Below are 13925 nucleotides of genomic sequence, written 5' to 3' on the forward strand. Positions count from 1 at the left end.
AAAACAATCGCCAAGCACCAGATGGCGTTGGTGAGTCTTATTCTCGATACTCGTTACTCTTTCCTACAGAATATAAACCCGATTACAAAAAAAAACTCGAAACGAAAAAACAGATGTTCTTTGCCCGGTGAGATTTATCATATGCCAGAGACAATCAAAATAAGATGTGAGGCAATAAACTGTCTCAAATTACATCAACCATGGGTAAAATGATACTCTTGCGTGTGAGAAGACATTTCTATGAAACAATAAACAACAGACAGGGGAAAAGTGCACTAATAAATCGTACTTCCCGAAAAACTAAAAGGCATCTCTAATATGTTTTACAAAAATGAGCAAATTTGAATCAGGAAGTAGGCAATTTATTTGACAGACATTGAAAATTACGGGGAAATCGTAAAATTCCCGACATTATCAAGGTAAATGACAAGAAAACGATGCAATATAAAAATTGATAAGGTTTGTAAATCAAAACAAACATTGAGATACTAACATAAAAATGAAAAACGTAACTACTTTAATTGGCAGTACGGAATTCTATGCATTTTGACATTATAACAAAATTATTTTAAAACTAAAATGCCTTCCAACTTTTTTTTATTTCTTCCTGAAATATATGCTCATTTCGAAATATCATTCTAATCAATTTTTTGTAATTGTTTTATTCGTTTTTCTAAATTTTCTTTATGGATTCAGAAAGGAAAAATCACCAATCTCATTAGTTTATCTCATCTACAGATTGAGCAAAGAAAATAACAACAAAAACAGCAATAAATATTAAAAAAAAACACAGAATTTGAACTTTAAAATGACTCAGCAATTACATAAATCTCTGGGTCCTAAATTAAATGAGGAATCTGACACTTTACAGAATTGGTCGTGCTTGAGAGAGTCATCCAGCGGGTTTTCAGTCAGATGTGTAATATTATATGATAGTCCTATTTGTTTGAATGTATTCTCACTTTTTTTTTGTTTTTTTTTCGTTTCACTGGAAACCATTTGAATATTTAGGTCTATGATTCCAATCAATTTAATGAGAATGTTTTTGCATTTTTTCTTCTTTTTGTGAATACAAAGAAGAAAATTTACTGTTATTACTTTGTCTGATATGCAGAATAGGTTAGGCAGGAAATACAAAGCAATGAATATTACAAAAAAAAGGCTTGAACTTCACATTCACACTACATTAACATCTAGTTGGGCCCAAAAACACAGGACGTGACTGATACTTTCCAGGAAAATGTGTTACCGTGCTTCCGAAAGTCATCTAGCGCGTCTTTAATTAGCTACGTGACATTTTATGACTTTAATAAACAATGTTTGTTATCCAAATGATTTTTTAGAAAATTCAAAATTTGATTAGCTGACAGGCAAGACAAGCAAAATAAAAAGTACGAAATAATAAATATTTTAAAAAAGAATTTACGCTTCAAATTGACACAACAGCAAAATTGACCCTTAGGTTCACTTTTTACATAATACTAATATGACTACTAACAATTCCTTGTAACATCAAGCCGCCTGAGATAACACCGCTGCTGATAATCCTCCAAAACCACAGGATGTTCAAAGCTTCATTCTTTACTCCCTCCCATAACGTTCCAATTTCATTTAAATCCTTTCTGATGACTAGTTTTCACCAGGGGTGAAAACTAGGGGTGGTATGATTTTCGTTCGGCCCCAGATGAATGACCAAAAAGCGCAACTTCGGGCTATCTATCATCCTTCATCTGCAACGTGACCTTGCCATTTTTATATTTCTTTTATTATAACCCAAAAACTATAACAAAAACCACGTTTCTTATTTATAATAATGTTTTATATACGGCTGGTCAAGCAACTACTCAAAACTAGCATTGGACAACCCCTCGGGAAAAAAACGTAGCATATCTTCCTCGACATTCCGTAGTAGCCTACTCGTATTTCAGAGCCTGGATTCCAATATCCAATCTTTGTTCGAAGACTTACCTTCCTTTTTTTCCAAACTTTTTTCAACTGGTAAAAAAACATCCTGTGTCTTGGCTATTCTACTTTTTAAATTATAACTGCATCATCTTCATTAATAATGCTACCTATGCAAGTTATGCAATCCACTTGATTTTTTTTTTTTTTTAACTAGAAATAGCTCTTCATCTTCATTTATTCCTAGTCTTAACGACTTAGTCTCCTTAAAATTAATTTACCATTGTAAAGCTAGTTTTTAAACATTTCAAATGCTACTTCACCCCCAAAATAAGAATATCAATTTTATATCTTGTGGTTTCGAGCAGTCGCTGAACATTAATAGAAAACTTAAACTTTAAAAGTATGCCTATTTTTAAGATTTTATAATACTTTTTAATATACATTTTTTTTATAAAATTTAAACTAATGCCAATTGTACCAAACAGATTTAAGTGCAAATCGTTGTGCTAAATACATTTAGATATGAGAGATATAATTAATTTGAAGACTCAAATACTCAGCAGATAAATCTGAAAAATCTTAAACATCTGTTATATGAACAAAATCTATTTTCTAAAAAAAAAAGTCAAAATCACGAACGACCAAACCATAGAGAGGCCCAGTGCCAGATATTTTTCTAAAGTGGAAATTTTTTCCTATCTAAAGCCAATTTTCTAAAGCCAATTTTTTCCTATTAGAATCAATTACCAAATAAATTGCTGTTTCATTTATTTAATGAAATTTGCTTCCTGAAACAAAATACCATAGTTTATTTAAGGCAGAATGTAAATGTATGCTTTCATGCATTATTATACGTTCCGTAGCTTCAGTTGCACTGTGCTATATCGCCTATTCCGTTCCTTATCACTTTTTCCCTTTTAAAGAACATATTTTATTTCACCATTCATGCACAAACACCTGGAAAATTCTATTTTACTTTGATTTTTACTAAAGAAGCAGGAGTAAACATTCAGGCCCGAAGAGCCTGCGATTGCTGGTGAAAATGGAACTGGAAAGGCTTTGGACAGAAGGATTGGTTAAATGTCATTACAACATGTCGGTAGAGGTGTGGTATTCATTACCCAAAAATATAAATGAATCAATTTCACCAAGTTCGTTCCAAATATTTATATATATATATATATATATATATATATATATATATATATATATATATATATATATATATATATATATATATATATATATATATATATATATATATATATATATATATATATATATATATATATATATATATATAGATATATCTTATTGAGTACAATGCAAAGGTTGTTTATTTGCTTTTTTTGTTTTCTTTTCTTCTTCTTTGATTATTGTTGTTTGTTTAGTTGTGTTTAGTCTGCTTAACGTTTTGTGAAAAACCTGTTGAAAGCGATAATTTTGGGATTTACTGGTTTTCTTAAATTCCCGTATTGGTCGTTTATACGCGAATATGCAAAATAGCGAATATGTGAATGTATTGTTTTACTCTATTCAACTAAAAAACCAGACATAAAGGGGCATAAAATATCAAATACCCTTTAGTTGCTTTTATACAGAAACAGCCCAACTAGAATATAATCCATAGCTCCAGCTGTACGGTGCTAAACATCCTACCCTGTTCTATATACTTTTTTCCCTTTTTAAATATATACTTTATTTCCCTATTGAAATATTTTGGAGATGAATCCGACAAGTCTTAAACATCTGTTACACAAGTAGCTTAAAATTCATTTCCTTTTCAATCAGGTTCAAGTTCCTAGCGCATTCATTCCCTCGAAAAAGCAACAGAAAGAAAATAGTTTCCCATAGTTCCTTCAATGCAGATAGATGCTAGCTATTCCCAGAGCAGGGACTAATTGCAAACTCCACATCGTTTTGAATAATGGTTCAGTCCAGTTATTTAAGATTTCCCAGAGAACAAAATGAAGTCTTTTAGCATTTTACAGGGAAAGTTTTTTCTTGGTGGATTAAACACAGAGGGACTATTTGTAAAAATCTTGTAACTCAAAAACGTTTCTTTTTTTTCTGACTTAAATCTCCACCCAGGATAACCAACGAGGTGGAATTCAACTTTTCGTTTTAAAATTTCACCATGAGGTGTTAAAACTAATTGCATTTTTAAAAGGTGGAGCAATTTTTCTCCCATAAATAAGGAATAATTTGACTGGCTTACAGAAATACGTCACAGATGTAAGCTAATGAAATTAAAGCACACTTTTTACCATGAAGTTATAGGAAAGTATTCTCTCCTTTTCTCTTTGATTTAAACTAGAAAAACACGTGTACTTGAATCATTTTGGTGTATACTGTATTAAATTATGCAATAATGTAATTATTTTTTCTCAATTTTAGCTTCCCTCCACACGAGTCAATTAGGCAAGAGGTCATATTTTGAAAAATACATTTTTTTCTGGTAATTTCATAAAAAAAGAATAGCAACCAATATCCCAACCCTCACTTATTTTTTGAAAAAGCGTATTGTGCCTCCCCCGCTTATATTCTCGTTTTTTGGGACCACCTACGAATCGCCTCCGCGCAGTGACCCTAGAAATATGAAAGATGGACGACAACACAATATAGGAGACTTTTTACCCATAGTTTTAAGTAAAGTTTAAGTACTCATTTTTTTTACGTACTTAATCATATAGCTTCACTTTGGCATATAGTGCATAGACACGAGTCATATGATGTCATACAAGTCTCGTACATGTCATTATCTCACGTATTTTTTTCCCAGTCTTAGCTTGCCTTCCCTAGTCTATGAATCGTCTATTCGTAGTGCCTCTACAAACAAAACGGGCGGATAAAGACAAATAGAAGAATTTACTTATTGTATTCAAGTAAAGTTTAAGTACATATCGTTAAATTACTTATCTTAAGTTTGGCGCTTATCGAAAAATTATTGTCGCATAGTCAGAGGCGGATACAGAATTAATGTTTGGGGTAATCACCAATAGAATTTGACTCCTCCATAGGTGATTTTAATCCTCCGACCCTTTAATTAGTGCAATTTTTGACGTCTTGGGGTCGAAGCAGTCGTCCCCAGTCAAGCAAACTTCCCCATTGGGATTTCAGATCGCTGTTTTTTTTTCAGTCCAGTTGCTCACTGGGTTCAAAGTTTCAAAAATCAGGAAAGTTTGAAGCCTACTTGTGCCTGCACTATGAAGCTCAGTAGTCCACTATTTCCCGGGGACTGCCGAAATCTGTAAACCAAATTTCAAGATAGTTTCACCAATTCTGACTTTTTGGTCATTTTCGCCAACTTGGCATTTATTGGAGATACCTTTAACAACCACAGTCAAAGTATTTGATAAGCCAATCATTAGTTCCAGAAAAAATAGAAGATACTGTTGACACAATAAGAAAGTAGCACTCAAATGAGGGGTAAGTTTCATTCGTATATATTCCGTAGTGAAAAGTTTAGCTGCTGATTTCCTTCCCCAAAATATTTTATTTTTTACTAGCCTTCTATTTATTATTTCTTTTCAATCAATGTAATTGTTGCAACACAAATCAAAATTTATAAATAAAAACTCGATTTTTACATTTCTTTGGTCCTGTATAAGTCACGTGTCATTCAGTCCTGTAAAAATTGTTGCTTTAAAAGAATTCAATATCTTTTAAGTTCTTATTTCCGTATTACAGGCTATTGAGCCTTATTCATTCCGATCTATTAAAAAAAATTCCCTAGAATTAATAAATCCCTCTTCTTGTCAATAAAAAAAATCACTTATTTGACCATCGGTTTTCTACCGTTCTCGAATTCACGCCTATTAATGCAGGATTCATTGAAAATACGCCAAATTAACTTTAGTTCCACATAGGGATAGAGATGAATCCTTTCCCCTAAAAGTTTTTCCGAGTGATCTTCCCTTAGAAAATTTGAGAAACTTAGGCCGTAAATTTCTGTTTTTGAGGCATCGAATCCAACCTCTACAGGCCAAGTATGTCTACCTCTATATGTTCAAGCACATTCAAGACTAAAAATAGTTCTTCTTTTCTATTATTAAAAACATAATTACGCCCAAAAACTCTGGGGCAAAAGATTTGGCACCTGCATTAGGCGCTTCACTCAATAAACAGATAAAAACACCAAAAACTAAAAGTTTTTTGCCCACAACTACAGTACAATGACCAAAAATTGTCCTTTTTTCTTTCGTTTAAGTGTCAGGGAAAGAGATGTTTCACTTATAACAAAACACATCATTACCAAACAAGTTCATTAAAGTGTTCTGTTCAGTTCAGTTTATTAACATCAAAATAAATAGACAACAATAACTTTCTACCCCTACAAGGCTCCATGGCCCGTTACATAGGGGTTAAACCAAAAATAAATACCAAATAAGAAAATACTAGCATAGTGTTGAAATACTAACTCTTTCATGAATCTATATTGACGAAAAGATAGTACTAATTCTGGTGAAAAATCACATCTAGAAGGTAACATTCTTAACAAAATATGCTACTTAGCGTCCAAATATTTTTCAATGGTTCAAACTAGGACTTAAGCATGGTGGTGATACCTAGCACGGGAATACCATAGGGAATTTATGGTAGGCACGCCACTTGCCGGGGTAGGGAATTTAAAGTGCAAAAACCCTATAGACAAGTGTGTATTCTTCTGATGAGCCCTTGTGTTGGGTGGCCACCTCTGTTTTTATGCTAACCTATTTGAGTTTGACCATAAAAAATAAAACAAAAAAACAGCAAAACTGATTATTAATTCTAGATGCATGAATATACCTTCTGTAAAAGTTTTCATTTCCCCCAATGTCGCTTAATATGCTCATTGATGGGTTAGTTTGACAGGCTGTATTCTTTAAAGGTTATGTCTAGCAAATTTGAAATATTTACCATGAAAGCGCTCTTTTCTGTGAAAAAAAATTTTGAGAACATATTTCTTTTATATTCCGCATCATTTCTTTGGTTTAATTCAGTTTTAAGCTAATACGTTTGCATGTATACGAAAAAAATGCATACATAAAAAAGGCAGTCTAAAATATTCTGACTGATATGCTAACTCTTTCATACATGTATATTGACAAAAAGATAGTACCAATTCTTGCGAAAAATCATATTTAAAAGGTGACATTCTTAAAAAAAAATACGCTACTTAGCGTCCGTGTTATTTTCAATGGTTCAAACTACGACTTAAGCATGGATATTTTTCAATAAATGAAAGCCAAATAAGCATATATTAAAAGAAAGATGGACTGCTTACCTACGTAACCGGGAGTTCCACAGGCTGTGGCCATGATTCCTGAGTCCTCCATTTTTGAAAGTCCGAAATCACTGATCATTATTTTACTATCTTCGTCTGGACAATAGTACAACAAGTTTTCTGGCTAGAAAAATAACATTTAATATAATTTAATCGCTCTATATTTAATAATTTATCAAAATTAAATTTAATATTTTACTTAAATAAAATTTAATGCAATTTAATAGCTTTATATTTCGTATTTTACTATTTTCAAAATGTCAATTTTTAATATCAGCTGAATCCAAGCCAATTATTTTACAATACAAGTCAAACTAGCATCTAGAAATAGGTCTAACCAAACCCCAGATGTTAGTGATCTAAACTAAATGAGGTGAAACCAATTAGGATATCATTTAAACAATTTTTATTGGAAGGCGCCTTCAGAAATATGAAGGAAACTCAGGGCCAGAGTTGGGTATTTTCTCAGGGGGGGGGGAGCAAATGTGGACTTTACCGCACCCTACCATACCATCAATACTGTAAATATTACATTTTCTGCCAAATAATATTACAATTTAAGCTTGTTTTGCTGCCGCCCAGGCGTACCACCCGAGGCGCTTTCCCCCTCTTTACCCCCCTTCCAAGATCCAGCCCTGGGAAAACTATAAAATTGACTGGCAGTTGCATTAATTCACGACAATGTGTGAAGGGAAGTATGTCTTCATTAAAATCTTGGTGGGAGGGGTAGCTTTTGCTATTTCTCCATTTGTTTCAATAAAAATACAATAAAAAGGCTAGTTGGAGTGGAAATACAAAGAAATTTAAAATCTACGGGGAAAGGGAGTTGAAAAAATCTGTCACAGGCTCCAACGGGTCTTTAAGGCCTGTGATAACCCGTTATCGTCAAACATTTACGAGAGTCAGCTCAGCGGAACGAAAAATGTATTAATTAGATATTTAATTGTGCGAATTTTCGTTAAACTAAAGCATAATTGTTTCTATAAACATCCTTCTTTTTGTTCCTTTTCTTGGATGGAGCAATCAATTTTAGTTTGTAAATTTATCATTCGTTTCCTGGCTTGTATAATTACGAAACTGGATTAATTAATTATTTATCACCATCGTACAAAGCTAATGAGAATAAGATAGACTTCCTGTCAGTTATTTAGGAGCCTCATAGACTGGATGATTAATCCAAACCTGTTCATATTGAGACGCGAGGATTAACGATAAAGTTTAATTCCTTTTTAAAAGCCTTTCCCATCTTTTACTTATTTTTTCTTCTTTTAGACTAAGGGGTGTCGGTGACTGGAGGGCACAGCTAAAAAGGAGGAGCCATTTGGTTTAACGCATCCACGTAAAATTCAATTCTTAGGAAATCCCCCACCCCTGTTCAAAATTGGACACCCATAGAGAAAGTGTGACAAATAAAAGTAATGAAGGAACAGATGGAAATTTGGAGTATTCTAGTAATATTCCAAACTATAGGCAGAATATATAGTCTAGAATGTCTTATACTATTTATTTTTACATTTTTATTTCGTTTTAATTCTTCTTTCGTATTTCTGGGAATAGAGCTATCATTGCAGGGTATAAAGTTTAAAGTTGCATATTAGGACTGTGAGGGCAATATCGACCACAAAGACAAAACTTATTAGACATAATAAAGTTTTTGAACAAAAAGGATACCTGGAAATTTGATTCAACATCATAGGGGTTAGAAGAGGGCCGGATAACAGAAAAAGAAGCGAGAGGGTGTCTGATAGCCCTACAGTAGCTTCCGGCCTTTAAAGAACACAAGATCTTTCAATCGAACGACTCCCGTCCCAAGTTTCTAAAATAGTCCCTTTCATTCGAAGTGGGTGGGAAAATTTTTTTGGAACTTTTCTCGTTCTTTTTGGGCTGCATTTTCAGGGGAAACAATTTTTTTTCTTCCGCACAACTTTCAGGTAAATTGAAAAAATTAGTTTTTTTACCTCCTTTGTTAGAAAAGGGACCAATCCTTAGAATGCATTTTTGTACATTAGTCCCTTCGGCCCAAAGGACTTATGGCTGTAAGGTTCAAATTGTTCAGGAAAAACGGGTTTGTGACTCGTTTCTGTGCCCCTAGTCCCTCCCCCTTCCCGCAGCAAAACTTTGATGATCTTTTTGACCAAGAAAATAATCCCCGAAAGTTGCATGCCATTTGACTCCCAAGATCAAAAACGTCCCCTTTTTTCCCTATGAATATATCGGTAAAAAACTGAAATTTCGCACAATTTACGGCCCTTATTCCAGGGGTCCTAGAGTTTATGTCATATTTAGATACACAATTAATTGATAGTTTCAACTATTCTGAATAAACAAGACTCTAAAATGTTGATAAGAAGTCCTAGGGCTGGCTATTGTCCTGTCACTTTTGACTTAAAAAAAAAAAAAAAAAAAACTAGAAACCTCAATTCCTGATCGAATGATCGAAGTTTCTACGGTCAATAGAGAAGGAAATAAGGAGGGGACAGCTCCTCCTATACAAAATAAACTCTGATTGTTTTGGAGTTCAATGTTAATCTTTACTTCCATAACAAAGGCGTAGACTAGAAATATTCCCAGAAATCAAGAGGGATTAGATATCAATCTCAATCTCCCCCTTCCATAGAACCAGTTTTAAACTTATCAGAAGGCTCAATGAAAGTTAGGACGTTTTGAAATTAAAATACATTCTTTAAAGAATCGAACCCCCGCCTTAAAAATGGTCCACCGCCATTCCTTCATAATAGCTGATGCGAACTTACATATTATTGCAAATAATCTTATGAGATATGAAGCAAATTAGTTTAGTCCAATGATGAAATTTTTCTATATTAAGAAGGGAGGTATCACCCTGCACCAACCTTGCTTAGTCTAAATGAAGGAAGATGTGAGATTAATTCCTACCCCCCCCCACATATCCCTTCTTCTGCTTATCAGAAGTCTCATGGAGATTTAGACAAGTTTGGCATTAAAATGTGGGTTACGCGAAGGGATTTTCAATGAGGGGGTGATTTCTGCAGGAAAGAATAAGCAGGACTCCCTGCACCCCCCCCCCCAAAAAAAAGGAACGATATAAAAAATTACGGGCGTAGTCGTAAATATCTTGAAGTATTCAGGGCACATGGCTGAAACCAATGCAAACGCATCTGAATAAAGTGCAAGCCTTAAGGACAGTTCTAAGGCAGTTGCTAGTATTGTATAATTACCGTAAAAAAAAACTCGGCAAGTAAAATTAGTAAAATTGGTAAAATAAGACAGAGGCACTTCCACATAAAATGCCTCTGTGAAAATATAAATGAACAAATATTAATACATTGGACCCTTATGGCTCTTTACCTTTACTATAGGTAGTGCAGTATGATTGACCTGACTTAAACAGGCGAGTAGAAATTTCAATTTCCCTTCTGATGAAAATCCTGGAATTATCCAAGGGTAAAATAGGTGAAATTCTACCGGTGATTTTTAGGCGGAGATGGGGATATTCCATGGTGGGTATTTTTTGAGAGGGGAGGGAGGTAATCGTCGGCTCGCGTAGAAAAGACTGATTACAATGTTTCTCTGAGATATAAAATTTAGAATATAGATGTCGATATTGATTCTGCTTTGAGCCTCCGCATTCTTGAAAATTCAGACCATGCAGTTCTTTTTGATGGGGCAACTTTAATATTTGAAGCAAATGGCTTCCCGCATTCTTTTAGGAGGCAATTGAAATAAAAAAAAAAAAATCATAGAGACCTTGCTTTAAATAGAGATACTCGAAATATTCCTATAAACCCAATTTACAATAAATTAAAATTAAAGGATTCAAGTAAAAAAATTTTTTTAGTTTAAATTAACTGAATTTAAACTGACTTTTAAAATGAAAATTAAAAGTGTCACACTTATAATGAAAATTAGGTCAGTAGTCGAGCTAAGTCAATCACTAAAACATAGAATCCTTGCCAAATCTAATTGTTCATTAGTCTTTTACTTATTCTGACTTGCTTTTTGGTTTGTTTGATTCAGTCTTTCTTCTGCTCAGTTAGAGTTAATTCGAAAGATTATTTTTCCTTCCTTTTTTTTTTTGAGCACTGAAGACGGCTGGGCGGAAGTCCCTGACGAAATACCTGCTTCTATTCTTTTCGCTTCTTTTTTGTCCGCTGGCTGACCACCCTTATTTCACTCGGCTATTAAATTTTTTTTTCTTGTTTGTCATTTGCCAATGCTGCTTCAAACCCCTTCTGTCTTTAACAGTTCACAGAACTAATGTAATTTTATTTCAGCTAATATTCCATCATTAAAAAAAATTTTTTTCTTGTTTGTCATTTGCCAATGCTGCTTTAAACCCCTTTTGTCTTTAACAGTTCACAGAACTAATGTAATTTTATTTCAGCTAATATTCCATCATTAAAAAAAAAATTTCTTGTTTGTCATTTGCCAATGCTGCTTCAAATACCTTTTGTCTTTAACAGTTCACAGAACTAATGTAATTTTATTTCAGCTAATATTCCATCATTAAAAAATTTTTTTTTCTTGTTTGTCATTTGCCAATGCTGCTTTAAACCCCTTTTGTCTTTAACAGTTCACAGAACTAATGTAATTTTATTTCAGCTAATATTCCATCATTAAAAAAAAAATTTCTTGTTTGTCATTTGCCAATGCTGCTTCAAATACCTTTTGTCTTTAACAGTTCACAGAACTAATGTAATTTTATTTCAGCTAATATTCCATCATTAAAAAAACAAATTTCTTGTTTGTCATTTGCCAATGCTGCTTCAAACCCATTTTGTCTTTTAACAGTTCACAGAACTAATGTAATTTTATTTCAGCTAATATTCCATCATTTAAAAAAAAATTTTCTTGTTTGTTATTTGCCAACGCTGCTTCAAACCCCTTTTGTCTTTAACAGTTCACAGAACTAATGTAATTTTATTTCAGCTAATATTCCATCATTTTAAAAACAAATTTCTTGTTTGTCATTTGCCAATGGTGCTTCAAACCCCTTTTGTCTTTAACAGTTCACAGAACTAATGTAATTTTATTTCAGCTAATATTCCATCATTAAGAAAAAAAAAATTCTTGTTTGTCATTTGCCAATGCTGCTTCAAACCCCTTTTGTCTTTAACAGTTCACAGAACTAATGTAATTTTATTTCAGCTAATATTCCATCATTTTAAAATTATAATTATCTGTACTATAATACACTTTGCCGTCCTCAAAACAAGAGACCTAAGTCAAACAGATGGCCTTATAAACCAGGGAACACAGCTATTTACAAACCAAATTATATTCAAACTTTTTTCTGGCAGCCTCTTCGTGCTTTTGCGCTCTAAAAATTTCAATGCGTCGAAAAATATGTCAGTAAAATATGTAAGATACCGGTAAAATACCAGTAAGATAGGTAAAATACGTAATTTACGTAAAACAGGTAAATTATGAATTTTATGGGGGTTCGTAAAATTACGGTAAAATGTGTAAAATATTCAATTTTACCAGTTACAACAACAGCAGTTGCAACACTAACATACACTAATTTTTGACGCGAATTCGCAGTCTTTAAGACCTGATTTGCGATTTTTACTTGTCAGCACCTGATATCACTTAGCCAAAACTGTAAGAATAAAAACATAATTTTGAGCATAAATCCCAGTATGACTTAGAGCCCTGGGGAGGCTATCAAAAGAACGGGTCTAGATGGGATAAACAGTAGCTAAATATTGCAAGTGAATTATAAAAATGGGTTTTGGAAGCAAAATCGGACTCCATCACTAAAGAGCAGATGCTAGGAATGCATAAGAGCAAATTAGGTGCATTTCATTTGGTGCATGTCACCAAAGTGCATAAAATCTACGACCAAGTTTCGGGACCTCAGAAGACCCAAACAACGAAATCATAAGGATCAGAATCTACGACCAAGTCTTGGGACCTCGGAAGACCCAATCAACTAAGGATCATAAGGATCATAATTGCTTCGATCCCAAGCATTCACGCGCACATGCACTATCCATTCTATACTGACAACATACATTCAAATGCACAATTGGGAAATTTCTCTAAGCAGAACTTAAGAGATATTAAATAAAAAAAAACAAGTTTTTTTTTAACTGAAAGTAAGGAGCGACATTAAAACTTAAAACGAACAGAAATTACTCCGTACATGAAAGGGGCTGTTCCCTCCTCAGTACCCTGCTCTTTACACTAAAGTTCAACTCTTTCTCTCAACTCTACTTTTTAAAACAGTAAACAAGAACTAAGCAATCATATAGCATTTGTGACGAGGTCAGAAGCCAAGAGCCAAGAGCTCATATGGTATGAGCTCTAGCAAAATTCGAAGAATCAATAGATTGCTTTAAAGGAAAATCAGAAGCTTAATGCCGATCGGGATTTGAAATAAGAGCTCTGAGTCACGATGTCCTTCTAGATATCAAAATTCATTAAGATCCGATTACCCACTCGTAAGTTACAAATACCTCAATTTTTCTAATTTTTCCTCTCCCTTCAGCCCCCAGATGGTCGAATCGGGGAAAACGACTTTATCAAGTCAATTTGTGCAGTTCCCTGACACGCTTACCAATTTTCATCGTCCTAGAACGTCCAGAAGCACCAAACTCACCAAAGCACTGAACCCCACCCCCTAACTCCCCCAAACAGAGCGGATCCAGTCCGGTTACGTCAATCACGTTTCTACGACATTTATAAGCGTTTTCCAAGATTTCCGGTTTCCCACTCCAACTCCCTTCAATGTCAACAGTTCCTTCTGTTTATCAAATTTCATTATGATCCA

The 13925-nt window shown here is 33.6% G+C and overlaps 1 protein-coding gene across 1 annotated transcript in view; it reads right to left on the bottom strand.

Annotated features, from left to right (window-relative positions):
- The window catches only part of LOC136031016 (calcium/calmodulin-dependent protein kinase type 1-like), a 97071-nt gene that overhangs the window by 25186 nt on the left and 57960 nt on the right, over positions 1–13925 (bottom strand). The window contains exon 6 of the mRNA XM_065710188.1: positions 7172–7295. Within this exon, the coding sequence (XP_065566260.1) occupies positions 7172–7295 (124 nt within the window). The remainder of the gene's footprint in view (positions 1–7171; positions 7296–13925) is intronic.

Source organism: Artemia franciscana, chromosome 9 (genome assembly GCF_032884065.1).
Source record: "Artemia franciscana chromosome 9, ASM3288406v1, whole genome shotgun sequence".
Lineage (NCBI taxonomy): Eukaryota > Metazoa > Arthropoda > Branchiopoda > Anostraca > Artemiidae > Artemia > Artemia franciscana.